Source organism: Stegastes partitus, unplaced genomic scaffold (genome assembly GCF_000690725.1).
Source record: "Stegastes partitus isolate 25-593 unplaced genomic scaffold, Stegastes_partitus-1.0.2 Scaffold143, whole genome shotgun sequence".
Taxonomy (NCBI): Eukaryota; Metazoa; Chordata; class Actinopteri; family Pomacentridae; genus Stegastes; species Stegastes partitus.
Genome location: NW_007577874.1, coordinates 260,866 through 281,987, shown reverse-complemented (window position 1 = coordinate 281,987; position 21,122 = coordinate 260,866). Strand labels below are relative to the sequence as shown.

At 42.6% G+C, this 21,122-nt stretch overlaps 2 protein-coding genes across 5 annotated transcripts in view; both read right to left on the bottom strand.

The window, feature by feature from the left end:
* Nucleotides 1-1,202: 1,202 nt before the first annotated feature.
* pdha1b (pyruvate dehydrogenase E1 subunit alpha 1b) lies at nucleotides 1,203-14,611 on the bottom strand. Of its 3 annotated transcripts, XM_008279064.1 has the most exons (13): nucleotides 14,466-14,611; nucleotides 13,081-13,101; nucleotides 11,129-11,293; nucleotides 9,570-9,635; nucleotides 8,575-8,748; nucleotides 8,349-8,475; nucleotides 7,747-7,838; nucleotides 7,561-7,653; nucleotides 5,845-6,000; nucleotides 5,391-5,462; nucleotides 4,380-4,447; nucleotides 4,119-4,227; nucleotides 1,203-2,740 (listed from the first exon to the last, which is right to left on the bottom strand). In XM_008279064.1, exons 1-13 carry the CDS (start codon nucleotides 14,523-14,525, stop codon nucleotides 2,576-2,578), a joined length of 1,368 nt encoding a protein of 455 aa, XP_008277286.1. In that variant the 5' UTR covers nucleotides 14,526-14,611; the 3' UTR covers nucleotides 1,203-2,575. The 3 variants fall into 3 exon arrangements, with proteins under 3 accessions (XP_008277286.1, XP_008277287.1, XP_008277288.1); XM_008279065.1 differs by lacking the exon at nucleotides 11,129-11,293; XM_008279066.1 differs by lacking the exons at nucleotides 11,129-11,293; nucleotides 13,081-13,101.
* A 202-nt stretch (nucleotides 14,612-14,813) lies between these two features.
* acot9.1 (acyl-CoA thioesterase 9, tandem duplicate 1) overlaps nucleotides 14,814-21,122 on the bottom strand; it is a 13,147-nt gene continuing 6,838 nt past the window's right edge. For both annotated transcript variants that reach the window (XM_008279061.1, XM_008279063.1), the window contains 8 exons: nucleotides 20,259-20,332; nucleotides 19,630-19,697; nucleotides 19,422-19,533; nucleotides 17,643-17,733; nucleotides 17,358-17,443; nucleotides 17,182-17,269; nucleotides 15,895-16,045; nucleotides 14,814-15,333 (listed from right to left, as the gene is read on the bottom strand). In XM_008279061.1, the coding sequence (XP_008277283.1) occupies nucleotides 15,278-15,333; nucleotides 15,895-16,045; nucleotides 17,182-17,269; nucleotides 17,358-17,443; nucleotides 17,643-17,733; nucleotides 19,422-19,533; nucleotides 19,630-19,697; nucleotides 20,259-20,332 (726 nt within the window). In that variant the 3' untranslated portion in view covers nucleotides 14,814-15,277. The remainder of the gene's footprint in view (nucleotides 15,334-15,894; nucleotides 16,046-17,181; nucleotides 17,270-17,357; nucleotides 17,444-17,642; nucleotides 17,734-19,421; nucleotides 19,534-19,629; nucleotides 19,698-20,258; nucleotides 20,333-21,122) is intronic.

Here is a 21,122-nt window from a genome sequence, read left to right as displayed (position 1 = left end):
TGATTTACTGGTCCATTTACATTCTAACCCTCACCGTTGGTCGAGTGACCAAAGAACTAGAAAACGGGTACAAGCAGTGAAAATGAGTTTCCTCCATAGGGTGGCCGGGCTCAGATAGGGTCGGACATCTGGTGGGAGCTCAGAGTAGAGTCGCTGCTCCTTCACATCGAAACTAGCCAGTTGAGGTGGAGGTTTTCCGAGCATGTCTACTTGGAAGGAGACCTTGGGGTAGACCCAGAACTCATTAGGCATGGTTGACATGGATGGATGGATGGATGGATGATTTAAAATGAATCAAAGAAAACATAATGCAACCATCTCTGTTCATGTAAAACCAGCACCTTACAATAAAGTTTTCCAACAGATTCATGCAGACACTAAAACTGAACTTTCCCTCTGAAATGTGTTGAAATGAAAACTCTTGGATTCAGATTTACTACAGAGTGAAAAGAACACCTGAACTTTAACCTATTCTATGAAAATCTTCTAATACAAATCACCTGCGTAAAAAACACTTCTGTACTTTAGAAGTGGCGTGTAGGTGAACTGTAGCGGTACTAAATCAGCATCACAGTTGTCTTCAGTCTTACTATCAGCACTCCAGTGTTTCCAGGTATTTTACATGTGTTGGTTTATTTAAAACATGGAACAGCAAAGTGTCTGATCTGTTAAATGAAGAATAGCGGATGGCAGTAACTTATCTCATAGAAAATGTAGATTTTTGGGTACATTAATGTAAGAAATGTCATGCATAGCAGGTAAAAGAATGCATATATGCAGCATAAGCCGTAACCTGATGCATCAACTCAAAGTTAATTTGCTAAAAATCAAATATTGCTCATCACTATTTGAAAATCTGGAAATAATGCAAACGTTACCGTCATTTATCTTTAGTTTTGTTTCAATCATACTTGCTTAATTCTTATTTGAAATATGTCAACAAACCAAAACAGTGCTGGCAAAATAAAAAGAACTCATTTCCAGGCTTACAGTGACCCCTAGTGGCAGATGGAGAAACAACTGAACACAGCCCATTTATTTTGAATTCCTCCACCGGTTTATCTTTAATAATTTAAAGTTTTTTGATTAAATATTTGCTCATATTGTGACCCGTTGCTTTCACAGTTGAACTCATCAGCTGTTCAACCACATGTTGGTATTTTTTCTCTGCATAATTACAGAAATAAAAACAGTCGCCCCACTTTCCTTAAAGCCTTTATTTTACAGACAGTCTACAGTTTTTCCACCATTCAGACACATAAATAGTAAAGCTTCATCTCTGTACAAGCTCAGTAGCAGTGACCTTTAGTAAAGAGGTGCATGAAGGATTCCTGACAACAGACACTAGTTTAATCTTCACTTCATCTTAACGGACTCGTCGTTTTCCCCAAAGTGTTCAGAAAAACTTTAAATTAATAAAAGACAGTGTAGTGCATTTATTCACAAGCACAGGAGGACGTCGGTTCCTTGAAAACTTCCAACTTTTCACCCACAAACTCAACATTTGCAGAATTGTCAGAGAAACTCAAGTCATGGACATTTAGCAGAAGTGGAAAGTTCGTATGCAGCTCAAGGACTTTGCTTGATTTTTATTGTTTTCTGAAGTGTAGAACAAAGTTATTGGCTGTTCATAAAACCCTAAATAAACAAGGCTAATAAAGAGGATTCATCGCCCCAAGACGTTCATTATTTGGGGTTTTTTGACAAGAATTTACAAAATAAAAGCCGTTTTCACTTTGACATGACGGTTCGTTTATTCTTGTGAATACGTTTTATAGGCGCTGTAGAACACAGTGAGCAAAACAGGTGTCAACAAAACAGGTTTCATATCTTTGCAAACCATCTTTCTTACCACATTAATCCAAATGCGTTATTCAATAGTTCTAATGTCTTTAGTTTTGTTCTACACTGTAGAAAATGGTTTAATCCAATTAAAAAGCCTTTTCATTTGTCCTGTGCACACCTTCAAACTCGCTTCTTTTGACTGGTAGCTCGACATACTGAATCCTTTCAGGAAAAACACGTCACCTCACTCAGGAAAAGGGTTCGAACAAGAGGTGAGGTGCTTCAACACAGACCGACATGACAATAAGCTCGATTTAGAGTCCATGTTGAAAGCGATTCCTTAGACGGAGGAGTGTCTCAAACAGCTTCTACACATTTAAAAGCAACACAGTTTAAAATGCTGGATAAACATGGAGGAATGTTTATCGTGGACATATTGCGAAAAACACGTGAAATGTAGGTTTTGTGCGTCTATTGTGCAGCAGGTCAAGTACACACAGTGCACTCTGAGCGGCTCGTACTCTCGCTTGATGATTGCACAACTCCACGTACGGCTGGACCGAGCAGAACAAACAGGAACTCATAGAGGTTTCTATATAAAACTATAGATAGAGAAATAAATAACACTGGCAGGTTTCAGGTAAAGTCCCATTAAGGTGCACGACGCTGAGATCTAAAGCCGACGAAGGAAGTTTCTGGTGCAGTGACGGAGCTTCCATTAGTTCTGGGAGGACTCTACCTTTAAGAGGATGGGCTGTACGCGGGCATTTGGGTTTACGTGGGGTCGAGTCTAGCTGACGGACTTGAGCTTGGACCAGGGGTTCGTCCCGCGCACCTCCAGCGGCGGGTTGTTGTAGAAGATGTGGTTGCAGAGGTCGTCCAGCGGCGGCTCCGGGTCCGAGGTGGCGAACTGAGCCGCCTCCTCCACCTGCTTACGGATGTCCACGTCGATTTCCTGACGGGACAGAAAAGAGTCGCGTTTAGCTCCAGCAGTGAATTCACCGACGGCTGCTGCACGTGGTGGTTTAGAGAAGGAGTTCTGTTGTAGGAGTTGTTCCATCTCAAATCATCTGAGGCCTTCTGCTTCACCATCTCTGAAACTTTATCATAAACTACAGAGATTTCACGTGGCATCTGGGAAGTTTTAGTTTAATATATTAACATGCTTAAAAAGTAGCTTCAGAATGCCTCATATTTAAAAACGTGAAGAAAATAAAACCATGCTCAGGTGGGCGGCAATGTTTTTTATTTTTAAATTATAAGTACTCAATACTTTAATCTAAAAGTTCATTGATCCCACTTTAAACATCCCGAGTTTTATATGATATAAAGGTAAATCAGAGATGGTTGAGCAGAAACGGTTTTTAAAATTTGAGACGTGATGACCAGAAATAAACTTCAGGTGAGATTAAAAAGGAATAAAAAAGAAGGAATATACCCGACACACAAGGACACAAAGGGAGCAAACCAAAGCATATGAAGGTGTTTGGAGTTTAAAAAGTGTTAAGTTTACTCTCCAACAGTAATTTAAAACTTAAATACAGTCACTACCTGAACATTGTGGTGGTTTAATACTCAAAAAATTCCAAATCAACAGATATTCAATCACTACTTTAACGGGATTAGTTTTAAAAATCCTCCTAAAAAATTTCAACGTGACAAAACATTTAAAAAAATAAATAAATAAAAAATAGGGTTTAATTTTAAATCAGTCGTGCAACTCCAAAATAAATTAAAGTTTCTATTAAAGCTTTTAACAAAGTGAAAAGGTTTGGTTTGCATAACAAACAAAACGTGCAGCTCATTTTTTTCCACTTGGAGTAGCTTGGAGTCGTGTGTTCGGGGAGTTTGTCTGATAAACTTACAGTTTAAAAAAAAAAAAGGATTTTAGCTGCAGAGTAGCAGATTGAAGCGACTTCTGGTTCACATGAAGTCTTAATGAGATGCGTCTCAGTCACTACTTGATCCTCGTTTTGTTGTCTCACAACAGAAACAAACGAGAGCAGCGCTATGGGGGAAATGGATTCAAATGCAGCTGATGTGAGCACAGGGAGCAGGAGAGAAGCCAACGGATGTAAACAGGAGCTGAGTGTAAGGCGAACTGAAGCACAAGATGAAAAAAAAAACAAAACAGTAAACAAGACAAACTTCTAGATTGTTGGTTTCAAATTAAAAACTTTCCACCATCCCGATGTTGAAGAGCTGCTGTGGTCTGCTACTAAAACCCCTTTTTGTTCTGAGATAGATTACGTCGACCAATCACAGCAGCTCATAGAAGATCAACAGTTTTTCTCCTCCATGTTTAAGCTCCGTCATGTGTCTCGTACGCTCACCTTGAACTCCTCCACGGACGCCATGTTGTTGCTCAGCATGCGCTCCTTCAGCAAGGAGATGGGGTCGCTCTTGGTGCGGACCTCCTGAATCTCGTCACGGGTGCGATAGCTGCAGGAGTTCGACACGGCAGTCAGATTAAATGAGCCGCTCAAACTCGCTCAGGCTGAAAAAACACATGCCGTGCAGGGAAATAATCATCTCGTGGCCGCTCCGTCAGGCGACCCTGAAATCAAAGCGGGAGGAGGTTGAAGGCGACTCACCTGACGCCGGGGTCGCTCATGCTGTGTCCATGGTAACGGTAGGTCTGCAGCTCCATGATGATGGGACCCTGAAACACACAGCAGGCGGTTAGCTGCTGCCTCACAGGCCTGGAGGAGAACATCCTCAATAAACAACAAGTTAAAGCAGCAATAAAAAGAACTCTGGAAAGGTCAGAAGGCTGGAAATGAAACACGTACAGTCGTCAGATGTATTCAAAGCCTCCCATTAAAGAAGGAAACAAGCAGCTGGAGTAAGTTGAAATTAACAAAAGTAATAATAAATAAAATGTAATGAAAATCATGACGTTGCTTTTGAATTGTGGTTCAACAGAAATGTTTAAAACAAACCAGCATGATGGGACCCGTGAACTAATATTTAGCTGAACAACCCTTTGAGCCAATGAATACATCTGAGGATGACTGCAGGTAACCTTTAAATGCTTGAAACACTTCATACGTTCATTTACAGATGTCAGAAAGTGTAGTCTATTCCCAGAAATTATTCAGCGACAGACAGGCTCAAGACTTCTAGAGCCTCCAACCTTTGGTAGGTGCAGTTTCCTTTTCTGCAGGAGATATTCTGGCCTCACAAGCTGCACATTTGTCTTGAAAAACTACTGGTGGGTTTCTAGCAGCAGCCGAGGAAGCTTCAGTTGAAACCAGAAGCTTACATAGAAAAAGACCTTTTTCCTCACTGTCTGACATTAAATCAGATTAAACTCTTCCTGTTTCAGCTCAGTCAGGATCACCAACATTATTTCTGTTTGCTAAACGGCAGAATAACGAGAGAGAGAGAAGTGCTTAAATTACTTTTTTTAGTGTTACTAAATGGACGATTTGCCGAAAGAACCAAGATGGCCGCCTGACATGCACCAAATCCTGAGAATTTTGACACAACTTCTACCTGAAGTTCACACCTGGTGAGTCAGACTGTGACAGAACAGGCGACGAGGCCTCGAGACGAAAACTAAAATTAAAGTGATGATGTCGGACTGAACTGATTTCACTCACCTTTCCAGCTCTGCAGTGATCTGCGGCGAACTTGGTGGCCTCTCTGACACACAGGACGTCCATCCCATCCACCTACAAAAGACAAGAGAGAAAAAGGTCAAAAGACAAATGTGGAAGATCAAACCTCTGCACACTGGACTCTACAACAAACTTTGACGCCTTCACAGACATCTCGGTGATATTTTCAGGTACAAAGAAAGAGAATCCTTGTGGGCGTGTGTCGCTGTGAATGTGTGCAGTATCATACATGAGCATCAGACAGCTGGATGAATGCTCACACCTGCAACTGCCAGGACGGCCCGTCGGCTCGCTCCTGTTATATTCTGGGTTCATACAGGCGAGCTGCAGCGTACGGCCGACCGGCTCGCTGCAGCTGCCGCCCAAGACCTCCACGTTCAGGGTGACAGACGGTAAACACAGACAGCGACGGACATGACGGGTTTGTGTGTCTCACTCTGATGCCCGGGATGAAGTCTCCTCTCTTGTAGTAGTCGGTGCTGGCCGAGGCTCTCTCCACAGACGTCCCCATGCCGTACTTGTTGTTCTCGCAGATGAAGATGCACGGCAGCTTCCACAGGGCGGCCATGTTGAACGACTCAAACAGCTGGCCCTGATTGGATGGAAGGGGGACGGGACAGCAGGGCATCAACCAACCACCAGCTGAACTTATGGACACGCGGTTTTATCTTTAACTAGTTTTAAAACTGTTAAAATCATCTTATTGTAACTCTAATAAACTGATATGATGATTACATGAAGAGAAATAATCACACAAGCTTTATTGGTTTGTATTTGTGCACTTCTCACATTTTATTTTTATTTCTTATCAGCATGTCAAAGAGAAATATTCCACATGTGCGTCATTTTATTTAGTCTTTGGGATCTGAACTAGAAAATGTACCAGTATACTCAAAGTAAGATCAAACAAAACAGCTCCAAACCAGTCTGAAATCAGCCAAACTTCATCCAGAACCAAGTCCAAAACTAGTCTAAAACAAATACAGTCTAAATCCAGTTCAAAAGTATGAAACTAGTTTAAAAGTAGGTCCAAAACCAGTCCAACATTTGCCCCAAACAAGTGCAAAATCAAGCCCTAATACAGGCCAAAACCAAACCGAATTGAGTCCCAAACGTTCCAAAAGCAGCTCAAAACCCAACCTCCAACAAAACTCAAAGCCAGGCTAAAACCAAGTCCGAAACCAGTCGAGTCTGAAATCAGTCTAAACGCAACTTCAAAACAAAACCGCACTCCTGCCAAACCAGTCCAAAACAAATCCTAAATCAGAGCAAGGTCAAGTCTCAATGCAAACCAAATCCGAAACCAAAATCTTAATCCAGACCCAAAAGCGGTCCGATACCCAATGCAGAACCAAGTCCAAAACCAGCCTGAGATATGGTCCTAAACCAGTCCACATCAAGTTAACAAGTACGTACGAAGCCAGTCTTAAAGTAAGTCCCAAACCAGGAACAAATCTGATGCAAACAAGACAAAAATCAAATCCAAAACCGGCCCGAAACAGTGCAAAACCAAGTCCTAATCCAGGCCAGAACATTCCAAAGCTAATTCCTAAACCAAATCATAATCCAGATCCAAAGTAAACCCAAAACCAGTTCCATACCTAATGCAGAACCAGCCTGAGAAAAGTCCACATCAAGTTCACAAGTATGAAGCCAGTCTTAAAGTCAGTCCAAAACCAGCCTGAAATGGTGCAAAACCAAATCCTAATCCAGACCCAAAATCAGTCCTACACCAGTCCGACACCCAATGCAGAACCAAGTCCAAAACCAGGCTGAAGTAAAGTCCTAAACCAGTCCACATCAAGTTCACATGTAAGTATGAAGCCAATCTTAAATCAAGTCCAAAACCAGCCTGAAACATTCCAAAACCAAGACCTAAACCAAATCCTAATCCAGACCCACAATCAGCCTAACACTGGTCAAACACCCAATGCAGAACCAAGTCCAAAACCAGCCAGAGGTAAAATCCTAAACCCGTCTAGATCCAGTCTAACAGCAGTTCCAACCCAATTTTAAAACTTGGATTACATCAAGATTCCACAGAAGAAGTGAGGCAACGACTACCTTCGTTACAGCTACCGAGACATAAACTTTACATTTAGCTGCTCACGGTTCATAAATAAGGTAAAGCTGTGCCCGGTCAACGTCTTACCTGGTTGGCTGCTCCGTCTCCGTACAGCGTGACGCACAGCTGGTTGTTGCCTTGGTATTGGCAGGCCAGAGCGATGCCCGCTCCCAGAGGCACCTGGACAGGTAACAGCAAGAGTTATGCTAAAAAATAACCCGTATTTGTAATCGTGACTTTAATGAGCAACCTGAAGCCGCTCCATGAGTTTACCTGCGCGCCCACAATGCCGTTGCCTCCGTAGAAATGTGGAGCGTACATGTGCATGGAGCCGCCCTTCCCTTTGGCCACGCCCCCTTTACGGCCTGCGAGAGGAAAAGAAGCAAGACTTAGGCCGAGTTTACACGCAGCAAAAACGGTGATTGGTTTACACGTAAACGAAGCTACGAGTCACCGAAATCGATCACATCCGAAAACTCCGACCACAGTGGAGATTTGGAAAAACTCCGTCTTTACGTTGTAGACAGGACGAGAAGAAGTTTGACGTCACAGTGTGCGACAAAAGCGTCATCAGCATCATATGTGTGCGACCATGTTTACAGTTTGGCCATTTGTTGTGTTTTTTCCAGGATTCTGATTGGCTAGCATGGCTTTATGCTTCTTGCTACACTGCCCCCTACAGGTGTGACATGCTCATAGCAGCTCTTAACGATGGGTTTGCGTAAACGAAGATTTTTTTTTAAATGATCTGGTGTGAACAATGTTATTTTTGAAAACGTAGACCCGTTTTTGTGAATACCGGCTGCGTGTAAACGTGGCCTTAACCCTCAAACGGTCACGATTAGCCCACAGGAGATCCACATCGTCTCTTTCACCTGTGAGCTCGGCCAGGATCTCCTTGATGGCGACGCCGCGGGTGTAGGTGTATCCGTGGGCGCGGTAGGCCGTGATCAGGTGATCGGTGGGGTTGATGGCAGCCTCAATGCCTGCAGCACACGCCTCCTGCAGGAGAAACCCAACAACATTAGCAGTTTGTGTGCCATCCTACAAATAAAAAAAAAACAAGAAGGGAATGGAAACATGGCAAGAGTCGAGCCTCACCTGTCCATCGTACAGGTGACAGAAGCCCCTGATGATCTTCTGCTTGTAGAGCTGGTCGGCTTTGAGCTCCATGCGCCTCACCGTCTGCATGGTGCGGTAATAGTGCAGGCCCTGATCCCTGGTCAGCTCGGCCGCCAGGGGAGGACCATCCTCCAGCCGGTGCAGGTCGCATTTCTGACAGGATGAAAAACACAAAACAGCACTTTTATTAAAACAACAAATACAGTCAGTGCTATGGCACAGAGAGCTTCTTTATTTGGCTTTCTGCAGAAAACGATCCAGTGCAGTCAGGAGTTAAGCCTGACTTCAATGTGGAGGATGTGCACTGGAGAGGAGGGTCTGTGGCTACAACTAGGAGAAGAAACAGCAGAGTGGGAAAGTGTTCTGTGTGAATTCATCCACCAGCTTCAGATCGTCAAAGCAGAGTTTTATTGCAACAAAGTCGACCTAAAGTTTGGTCAGTTGGCGCTCCAGTCTGCTCTGCACACCGTCTCAACAGCTACTCACCAGACTGGGCTTCCTGCGACGTCTTAATCGTGTCCAAAGTGAAATTCAAGATCAAGGGCTGCTTCTTTTGGACGTGGTTTAGAAGCTCTATGACGTATTAAGAATGGCAGGAGCCCTGGGAGCAGAGCGTCGCTGCACAGACGGTCAATTTATCGGCACAATCTCGAAACTTTTTGATGGAATTTGGAGCTCACTGCAGTAAAGATGTGGTGGGGCTATAAACCACACGTTAAAAACTGAATTTTTGGTGCTTTGCAATCTGAATTTTGCACATGTGATGCTTCTGGAGTCTTCGTGCATCTGTTTTTTCTGCAGCTTAGTCAGCAATTGAGGAAGTTCTTGCAACGATAATCATACTCTGTTTTTACTGGAAGCAGCTCGACACAAAGGCTTAAATGTGCTGCGAGAGAAACGTTGATTCGACGATTTTGTCTCATTTATACCTCATGCTTGAGCTCTTGTTTGTTTGAACTTTGGTTTGAACCCACCTTGATGTTGAACGTGGCCTGAGGGGTGAAGTCGGCAAAAGAGCGGGAGACGACGACTCTGGCGCCCTGGAGGACGACAAAACCAACAAACAGGATTAATTAAGACGCCGTCAACGATTCAAGCACACAGGATTTAAACACCGACAGGCTGCCCTCCTCGTCACAGCAGGGGACGGTTAGTGGGGCTGGACGGGTTCAGGGACGGTCGGGTTTGGGGGTTCTACACCAGACGGTACTGCAGCTACATCAGTACGTCAGTAACAGGGTGGAGAAAACACCAGCTTACTGAAGAGGCGTCAATCTGCAGGTTACAGACGGAATCATTAACGTAGAAAATGCAGAAATCTGAGGATGAAGAAGAAAAACTGCTGCGTTCAGCTTTTTAAATGTCAATATTTGCATTTTTCTTACTCTAACTTGACACTAAACTGAATATTTTTATGTTAATAATTGAGGGAAAAGGTGATTTAAATATAATTCTTTACTAAATAAACTGAACTCGCCTGATTTCAAACCTTCAGTTGATGATTTTAATACAAGAAACACACCAAACAGCCACTTTGACGACTTCAAGGTGTCATTTTCTCATAATTCTCATGTTTTTTTCAGCCACAGTGTTTTAAATTTATACGTTTCTGGTAAGAAACTACAAAAAAACAATCCTGATCAAAGCTGATTAAAAAGAACAAACTACTTTATGTGGAAATTTCACCTTAAATTCAGAAGGTTTTAGTGACATTGTCCTGCAAAGGCCCGGCTAAGTTCCCTCGGCATGACTTCTTGCCCTGAACCTGTATTATTTATCACGTTTAGTAGTGATTTTAGACATTTCCTGTAAATAAACTAATGAAATAGTCACAATAAGCGATTACTGTAAAGAACAAACTCTGCCAACAGTCACTCTAAGATATAATTTACCCCTAATTCAGATGTTTTCCTGCCACGTTGTCCTGCAGAAGCATTGATCTCTGCACCTATTTTACACCTTCACTTAGTGGTTTCATACCAGAAGCAGAACAAACTGTACCTACAGTCACCTCTGACTACTTTAGGATGCATTTCAGAAGGTTTTCCTGCCACGTTGTCCTGCAGAAGCTCTGGTTAGGTTCCCCATGCTTTGCTTTTAGCCCTAAATCCACCATATTTAACACCTTCAGTTAGTGAGTTCATGCATTTCCTGTTAAAAATAAATAAAATAATCCCAGTGAAGGATTAAATAAAAGAACAGGAGCTACTTTTAGGTATAATTTACCTTATTTTGGAGTTTTTTGCAGAAGCTCTGGTTGAGTAAAGTTTCCTAGACCTGATTTTTTGCTCTAAACCTTCCATATTTAACACCTTCGGTTAGTGATTTCATGCATTTCCCGTAAAAAACAAATAAAATTATCAATACTAAGGACTAATATAGAGTAGAAACTCTGCCAATAGCCCCGTTAAGGTATAATTTCCCCTTATTTCGGAGGTCTTTCCCCCACCACGGTGTCCTGCAGAAGCTCTGGTTAGGTTCCCCAGCCCTGTTAGTGAGCAGACAGACACGGAGAAGCCACTCGAGTCCTTACTGGGCCGACTGGCGGGTCGGTCCGGCCGCTAACTAACTGTGCAGCGGGCGCTCTAGTACTGACTGGCGGTGGCGGTGGTTTAGGCGGTTGCCGCTGGGTCTGTGCCGAGGCGGGCGGCGCCGGCGACGACGTTAGATTGACGTACTCTGACAGGTCAATCAGCAGCTGGGGAGCACAGGAGCCAACCAATCAGAGCAGAGCACGGCCAGAGGGCGCTCTACAGAGGCTACAGGTGAGCAGACGTCTACAGGTGAGGCAGCAGCTAGACGGACACAAACATGACGGCTGGAGTCTAGAACGATGAGAAACACACAGCAGGAGGATGGAGGCCGACGGCAGGCCGACAGAGTCGACGCTGCAGCGGATATTTCACCGCCGGCACGACTTCTATCTGCACTTGGTTCTGTCTCAGAATACATGCAGCTCTGTTCATCTGTCACTGAAAATAAACATCAACAACTAGTCTTATTGGATAGAACTGAGAACTGACCTGAAACTGATTGTAAAAATGACAAACATTTATTTCAATGTTTCTGTTCCACCCACTCATGTGAGGAAATGACGTCTTTTACCATCGTACACGGCAGTAAGCTGAATATTTGTAGGTTTCAGGCTGCTGGTCGAGTACAAACAGACATTTAAAGAACTATTTTCACATTAAACAATCTAAAAAGTGCCTCTGAGCAGCATTTAGGGCTACAGCGAAAGATTATTTAAAATAATCGTCAATCATTTAATTTATGTGAAGACTTGGTTTCATTTAACTACATCAGAAAACGGTGAAGTCAAGCATGAAAACAAACAGTTTAACTCGTGTTATTTATATCAGCTGACACGTACAAACGAAGCAAATAGAGGAGGGATCAAGTACGGTGAAAAACAAAACTGTAGCTCAACGCTGAAATTGTGACGCAGTAATAATAAAAAGTCATTTTTGACAACAAAAGTCCCACAAATTCACAGGTTTCTGCTTTTTAAACGTAAATATTTGTGTCTTTCTTACTCTGACTCGACACTAAATTGTATATTTTGAGGTTTTAGGTTATTAATTAGTGAAAAAAGACGATTTAAACGTGTCAATATTTAATCAAACTCAAGATAAGACTGTTTTCATAATTATTAATTGAGGAATATTTGCCAGCGATTTGTCTAAACAAGCAACCTGAAGACATTTTTATTGTTTTCTGATGGATTTCTATTGATTAAAATGTATAACTGATCCGACAGTTGCTCATATTTGAATGTCTGTTGTTGTATTTTAGACATTTTTTCAGATAAAATGGTCACCACACATTCACAGATCTGATGTATGAAACATTAAACATAAATTATATACTAAATCTAGTTTATTGCTAACTGTTGCACTAATTTATCAGAGTAAATAATGACCACAGTGCACTGAATATTCAGCACATAGTCGTTGAATCGTAGTTTTATCTTCAGTACTTTGTGTATTTTAATCTCGTTTGTTAGTTTAGTAGAGTTTAATGTGAACTATTTTCACCCACCTCACGGTTTTTGGTAGATTATGTGAAGTGAGCGGTCAGAACACTTAAGAACAGCGTTTATCATGCTGCAGAGGTTTTTGGAAAAACAGTCACAGCTGCAGCTCACTTTAGTTCTGAAACGGTCGCCGTAGACCTGAAGCTTAATGTCGTGCCGACGTGAAATATCGCCGGGATCCAACATAAGAGGAGATTCTACTGACAGATTAATCGTGTGAAGAAAACATAAAACACAAAATTAAGTGTGGATGAGCAGTTTGAGTACAATCTAAGTGACAGCAGAGCTACAAACACATTGAGACAGCAGATGTTTAGACTGTGAGTGTGAGGATAACGTGGTCCGTGTGTGGTTCTGTACTTCAGAGGAGCTCTCTGGGACACACCATCACTGCAGAGGGGAAGGAAGCGCAGGACCAGACCTGCAGACAGACACGAGCAGCTGCTTACCTCCGACACTGTCTGGGCTCCCTAAGGTTCAGGCGACGGGGGAGAAGGAGGGAGGAGAGGAGGGAGAGAAGCGAGAAATAAATAGGGATTGTTGTGCGTTTGTGTGAATAAAACAGGGAGAGGAGGCAGGAGGGCAAGAGTGGAAGCTGGACGTGAAGCAGCAGAGCTCCTGCAGGCGGTCAGACGGATTAAACTGTCATTTGTTTTTAGGAGGAGACTTTAGTTTCACCAAAAGTGCAGCATGAGCAGGATCTATCAGGAGAACCTGCAGGAACCTGCTGCCTCTGATGCACCACGACAGACTCAACATGCAGCCGACAGCAGACTGACACCGACGTGGTCTCACTGGAACCAGCATCTGCTCTTCACTCCAGTAGGATGAGTGGAGTCACACACATTTGTTCATGAATGACGTGTTGACATTCTTAGACTTCATCGTCATTCAGTGAAAAACACACAGAAGGAAAATCTGCTGCAATCAGCTCAGCATGGATTGAAAACAGAAAAGTATGTGTTAAAAATATGCATAAATCTAAAGGTATTTAAAAACATGCAGCAGCAAAACCAAAAAAACGTGTTTGTATAAAATAAAAAAGTAACTGAAGCGGTATGAAACATCTAACCTGCTCTGGAGCCGATTGTGTTCAAGATTTGAGATCAGCGTCAATAAAAGCGTCACCAGTTAGTTGTATGAAGGCAAAGTGGAGTTTTTAAAGCTACAAACAATTTTAAAGCCGTTTCATTGTTCTCAAGGCCTTTGTGTATCGATACAGTCCTAGAACAGACCCTGATTCTTTCTGTTAGTGTGATTTAATCCTCTCAACAATAATGAAGTTTAATAAAACAACTGTCTGCACTGTTTGCACTGTTAAGCTAGAAATACTTGAATACTTTAGTGAATAGAAAACACTTAAACACACCTCGGAGGTCTTTTGTTTAGCACTTATTAGGAGGCTAACTTTAGCTCTGTTTATAGAAGTAAGCATTTAGCTGTCTTGGACATTAGAGCAGATGCTGGTCAGTGATGATCCCATGAGTGAGTCTGCAGCAGTGAAAGCTGGTTGTGCTGTGTGAGGAAGGCAAACCACCAAAATCAGAGACACCAACAGCAGTGAGACAGACACGGTGCCGCCCAGCGAGCACAGCCGGGTTCGTTCATCCGAGCACACGATGCATTTCTCAGTCAGTCCACAATATGCAGTCAAATCAACTACCTGCCACCACAACATGCAAAACTGCAAAGCAAAAGTCAAACTAGCGAGCCGATGCTAACATTAGCCGCCGCTCACAAGGTCAGCCCCCGGACCAAACCAACCCGAGCTAGCTAGCGGTTAGCACGGAGCTCAGAACCGGCCTCCGGCTCGACTCGAGCCGCCTCCACTCACCGCATTCCTGCCAGTCATCCTGCAAAGAGCGTTAGAAATTATGGTTAACATGGTTTTCATGCTACTGAGCGACGACCTGAGTCCGGAGAGGATTAATTAACGGGTGTTAGCAGAACTGCCGGCTGCTAATTCCCTGTTAGTGTCCGTCTGAGAACCAGCGCCGGGGAGAAACGGAGACATCGAACATTGGTTCCTCACTGGCTTTATAGCTGACCAGAGAGGGACACGTTTTTTTTTTTGTTTTTTTTTTATCTCCACACATCTCTGACTCATATTTCCCATTTGCATAATTTTGTTAAACAAAGCATCAAAAAAAGAACGTAATGAAAGCAAAGACCAAACCGTGAGGTCAAGATAAATAAGACTTTATTTATTGCATTTGAGTAAATTAACAACTTAAGGCAAGAAAAGTGACGCCCTCCTCGTCTGACATGTAGAACAAAGCTTCAATATAAAAAAAATGTTTGTGCGTATAAGCGACAGAGGAATATAAAAGTGTAACATGATGCACCCCCATGCATACAGCGAGGCAGGAATATACGAGGTCTACCACAAAGACGAGAACTTCGGCTTCATTTTGTCCAAACTGCTGAAAAGATGTAAACTGTTTAAAAATGACCACAAAAATCTGCTTTTGTTGTGTTGTAGTGAACCGAAAACAGCAAAACATAAACCTCCAGAGCAAATAAAGCAAAATAAATCCAACAATGTCTCCATGTGGGTGTGTAAAAGTAAAAAGAAGCGCGATATAAAAAGTTGTTTTCAGTAAATTCTGTTCAGATGGCAAAAGGCTTTGGCAGGTTGTCCATCCCTCAGGACTCCACCGTCTGGTTAAAGTGTCTTTTCCCGTCCAGGTACAACATCGACTCTGTCAGAAAAACACAAAGCATCAATGCAGCGACTGTAGTTTTGAACATTTTACAGCTAAATGCAAAAACGGTCACGAACAAACACACAGATATAGTTGTGATGAAAACAAACCGATAAAAACTGCAAAGAAAATAATTTATAGAAACATCACGATTTCTTATGTCAGTATTTCTACTCAGGAAAGAATCTGTGTAATATCTGAATTTCCACATAGAGAAGAATCTGTATAATGTCAACAGTACTTATATCTATGACTTGTTTATGTTTTCTCTCTCTGTCTTTCTACTACGATTATTGTTATTATTGGTATTCATCTCATTGTTGTTCTTATTGTTGCTGCTGTTATTAATATGATTACTGTTATAATTACTGTTGCTGTTATTAGTGTTATTGCTGCCGTTATTGTTATTGTTTTTATTTTTGCTATAATTATTATTGTTGGCATTGTTGTTGCTATTGTTATTGTTGTTGTTTTTGTTGTTGGTCTTATTATTAACACTGTTTGTGTTGTTGTTGACATCATTGCTGGCGTCGCTGTATCAGAGTTCTGTCAGCTCACCTCCGTAAGTCTTGGGGATGATGCTGGGGACGTCGCGGTCCGAGATGAAGGTGAAGTGGAAGACGTTGGTGGTGCTGTGCTGCCGGGTCAGCGGGTCGAACACCTCGCTGTGGACTCGCACCTGGATGTACTTCCCCTGCGTGTAGCACACCTGGAACACAGACGCTCTCACGTCACAGTCTGCTGGTTGTAACGCTCACCGTCTACTGACCGACAGCACTGGCTTTTTGTTCTTCTTTAGAAACGTTCTGCCTGTCAGTGATTAACGTTCCTCACCAAACAGCAAACTCCTACTTGGCAATAATTCCTTTTCTCGATTCCTCACCTCGTGTCTTAAACGTGGAGGAATTGAACAAAACAAGACGTCTTCACCTCAGAACCACGATTCTAAAGCAGCACCAGTTGAACAACACGTGTGGTTCATCTGTGTCTACTGTTTGTTATAACCTACTGCTGTGTTTCATCATCTTAACAGAATACATTTACCCAGAATTCAATTCACAACTTGGCAGGATGTGACAAGAACGTACAGACGTTATAAACTCTCGATTCCTATCATTCTGCTGTTGGTTACTTTACTTCGGCTCTGGATCTTTGGGGCGGTAATAGACTGGAATAACCCCACGTGTCTGATATTTATTCGTTTTTAGCTCCAGTTTTGGTCTCCACCTCCGAGCTAGTCTTTAACTGGAGTCGTGTTTCTGTGTTTGTCAAACACATTTGAAGCAAAATACTGCAAAAACATTTTAAAACAATACAAATTTGGCTTGTTTCCATGAACTGCTTTGAAATGTGTAAACCAGGCTGCGTCAGAAGGTGGCGCTAAAGGCTACATGGCTGTGCAAAGGTAAACCAGTTGTTTGCCAACTGTTAAAAAAAAATGAATGAAGAAGAAACTAACAAAACTTTGTCTGTCTACAAGAGAAAAATGGAGAGAAGTCTTCAGAAAATCAGGAAAGCTGTAATAATTCTTTCACGTCAGCTGGTATTAAACATGTTTCATGAGACGAAACAACCAAAGAAGCAGCTGATCAGTCGTGTACGTGTTCACTTCATCACAACTTATTCAGAAAAGGTGTTTCCATCTTCTATGAAGCTCATTAACTTGTTTTCAAGAAAGTCAGAATAATGAAATTGTGTTCAAACTGGGACGTTTATTCTTCAGTGCTGTCGTTTCCCTGTTTCTACTGAAATACATTATGGAAACATGTTTGGAAGACGGAGGCCAAACCAGAGAGAAAATCCACTCAACAGGAAGTTAAACTGAGACTCAGAATATTCTCTGACCTGCGACGACAGCAGCAGCAACGAGCCGATCTCCACCGGTTTCTGGAAGAGAATGTCGTCCACAGCCACCAGACTCGGCCGACAGCCTCTGCAACAGACGAACATTGAACACAAAGCTTCGATAAAACGTCCTTTTTGTGTTTCTCTGATCGTTGTCTCTGGTGTCGACGTCTCACCCGTAGGAGCAGGCGTTGGCCCAGCCCAGCTCGTAGGCTTTCCTCATCAGAAAGCCTCCAAAGATCCTGTTGAAGATGTTCCTCTCCTGCACAAAACACAAATGACGAAGATCAGAAACTAAATAATGACACAAAACTCGAGAAACTAGGAGGAAAACTGTTACAGAACTAATCTACGTTTGGCTTGTGAACGTGGCTGCAGTATGAGCAGAACATACTGCAGCGTCTAAATCCAGTTTAGAAACCGAACCCAGAGTCAGCGTGTGGAGCCGGGAATCGTCTCACCTGAGGGTGGCAGATCTCCAGTCCTTTCAGTTTGGCGTCTTCCATCCACACCGAGTCTGGAGGCAGAACTCTGCTGCGGAAGCTGACGGTGCTGAAACCGGAGGAGGACATCAACACAATGAGATGAAATGATCCAAAGCAACAACGCAGCAGCCTCACACGTCTGTTTATTATCCACTAAACAGGAGTTATGCTGTCGCTTGTTGTGAACATCACACACTGCATGCACCAAACGTGTGGAAAAATGTGCAACTAATCCGGGAAGTTGATGTTTCTGAACAGAACAAGCAGAAGAAAAGGTTCGTGTGCTGGTGAGTGATCACTTGTTGCAGCTATTTTAGAAACGACTGCGCACGAATAAAAACTAAAACGACTTTCGTTAACACTCTGAACCCCAAAAACCCAACAGAGAGCTTGAAAGGAAGTTCATCTTTTTTTTTTTTTAAATCATCAAACCATCAGAAACTGCAAAAACAGAAAGACTCTTCAGAACCACAGCGGTCTGGTGATCCTTCACGTGCAGAAAATTAACCAAACCTCAGCTTAAAATCAGGATATTTAATCAAAACGATGCTAATCTACATGTCTCATTTAAATATTTGCCAAAAATAAACAGTTTGCACCAGATTTAGTACAAAAAAATTTAAATTCTTGGCTCCTGAGAAGCTGAGTCACGTGACAAAAACTCAAGGACTGTTCGGCTGAACTGCAGGCAGAGTTCACACAGAGCAGACAGGACACAGCTTTGGACACCAGTCAGGGAAATCTGAAGGAAAATGAAACAGACTTAAATGCAGCATGGCTCAGAACCGGTGAACAGAGGAGTCAGTTGTTGGAGATACATCTAAAAAGACTAAAACTTTTTCTAAATGAATCAAACTGTCCATAATAATAAAAGATCAGCCATTTTGAACACATTTTAAGTCATTTTGAACCAGTTTAAAGTACCATGGGACCGTTTTTGAGTTATTTTGGACGATTCTTGAGTCAATTTGGACTTTTTTTCTTACTTTGGAAACATTCAGATGATTTTGTGTTACCTCAGAAATGTTTTAAGTTATTTAAGACAAGTTTTAAATCACATTGAGGAAAATCAAACCAACTGGATCAATAAATAAACGCAGCACGGCTCAGAAACGGTGAACAGAGGAGCCAGTTGTTGGAGATACATCCAGCTGATGGTGGAACATCTTTCAAATTAACTTTTTAGAGCTCGTAAAGACGTAAATGATCAAATTTCAATCGATTGTGGAGCCATTTTTCTCTAAAATCTGAAACATCTGTCGACACTCAGGAGAATATTGTGCATTTTGATTTTTAAATTTTAGAAAATAAAATAAATTCTTTCCTTTTTTTTCCTTTTCTTTGTATGATTCCTGTCATTCTGCACAAAACACATTTCTGAGTTCTCTCTCCTTCTAGTCGTGGTTGTTGGGTTTCCAAACACCCTGCTGGGAGTCTGGAGGGTTAACGTGACCTGGACGTGAGTAGGTGGCACAAAAAGGATGGATTAACCCAGTTCTAGTTCAAACCACCACTTACGCGTCACCAGATAATACCGCTGGAGCTTCTGCAGCAGCAGTTGTGACAGTTTTCAACTGAAACGCCACAAAAAAAAGCATCAGAGTCCCACTTTTAGCTGCTGACAGCCAGTAATCACAGTGTCGCTGAACATTAACACCCACAGCGGGTTTCAGGAAACGCTCAGGAGAACAGATCTTCTATAATTCCTTTGAGGAGGCTGGATTCTACATTCTGAGGCCTGTTGGTGGTTCGTACTTGGTGTCGAGGGTGTTGAGAAAGAGGCTGTGAACGATCTTCCTCTCCTCGTCCGTGGGAGCGACTTTCAGCAGCGACGCCGTGCTCAGCTCCACGCGGCGAGATTTGTTCGCTGGAAGCCACGAAAAACACACAAAAACACGAGAGAACAGATCAGCAGGTTGGCAGCTTAGAGGCTGTCGTATCTGAGCGGTGTTTGACGTCAGACCTTCTCCTTCCTGGAAGAGCTTCTCCTCCTCCGGACCGTCGGGCTTCAGAGGGTTTACAAACGCCGCCCTGAAGGGAGAAGCAGAGGATCAACAACAGAGTCGGGAATAAGCATCGACAGTTTTCCTCTGTGGCTGAACACAACAGATTAATCAGGACTGAGCTGCTGTCAGAGTGATTCCCAACATAGATAGAAAATCTGGTAACCTTTGAAAACAATCATCTGATTCTGAGGCAAGAATCTGACGAGCAGCAAATGTTATGAGACAATTATTTTGACGTGGAGTCATTCATAGGACCAGAAAAGACTTTTATCTCTTCAGAAGTCCCCGTTTGATATGAAATCCACCTCATCCACTTCTTTTCATGGAATTTTCCTCTAATTGACGAATTGAAATCATAACAGAAACCCTATAAAGCAAAAACGTATGTATAAGACTTCTTTCTAGTTTATGAAAACGTGGATAAAACGCAACCAGAAACCAACGTGACTCACAAACACATGAGCTTCAAACTGTCGCCTGGTGGATGTTACAGGTCCTAAAAGGTTGTAAACCAACGTTCTTTGTATAAAACCCAAACAGCCATTGATAACTTTAGCTCTTAGTGGAGTAAAGGTGTGACGTTCACCTCTTGTTTTCTGGGTCTCGGGCCACCATGACGAACGTAGCATCCAGAACCGGGGCATAAGCTCCATCGCGGTACTGCAGGAGGAGACGGGCTTTTCAGTTCAACAAGTTCTTTCTTTCATACACCAACGAGCAGAAAGACTCAAAGTTGAATCCCTGCAGCTGTGGAACGGATGAATAACGTCCAGCGCCGTGGCAGCTTCAACGCTGGTCAATTTAATTTGATTTTTTAACAAGAAGGCATATCAGCGTCAAAACAGATTTCTACAAATAATGTTGATTATGTAATAAAAAAATGTAAAATAAGTGATTACATAAGTATTGATCCCCTTTAAAGTGACTCACTTAATTCAACACAGGTGCAGTCGACTGTTGCTGGAAGTCATTAATCATGTGAGTGTGTCTCAGCGATCGTAGCATAAAGACTGGAAGGTCCAGTCACTGGTGAATCAGAACTCCTGGATAGAACGACACCATGGAGACCAAACAACACTCCAAGACACTCTGTGGAAAGCATCAGTCAGGGGATGACACAGGAATGTCTCTGAATATCTCCTGGAGTCCAGTTAAATCCACCATTAAGAAACAGAAGGAAGATGACACACGAGTAAATCTGCCTAAAGCAGGTCGTCCTTAAAATCTGAGTGGATGTGCAAGAAAGAGACTAGAGAGGGAGGAGGGAGGCCACCAAGACACCTATGACTCCTCTGAAGGAGTTATCAGCTTTAGAGAAGCTGTTCATACAACAAGTGTTTGTCTTTATGGGAGAGTGACAAAGAAAAGGACACGACTGGAAACATAACATCTGGACTAGAGTTCACCAGAAGACATGTGGAGACTCTGAAGTCACCTGGAAGAAGGTTCT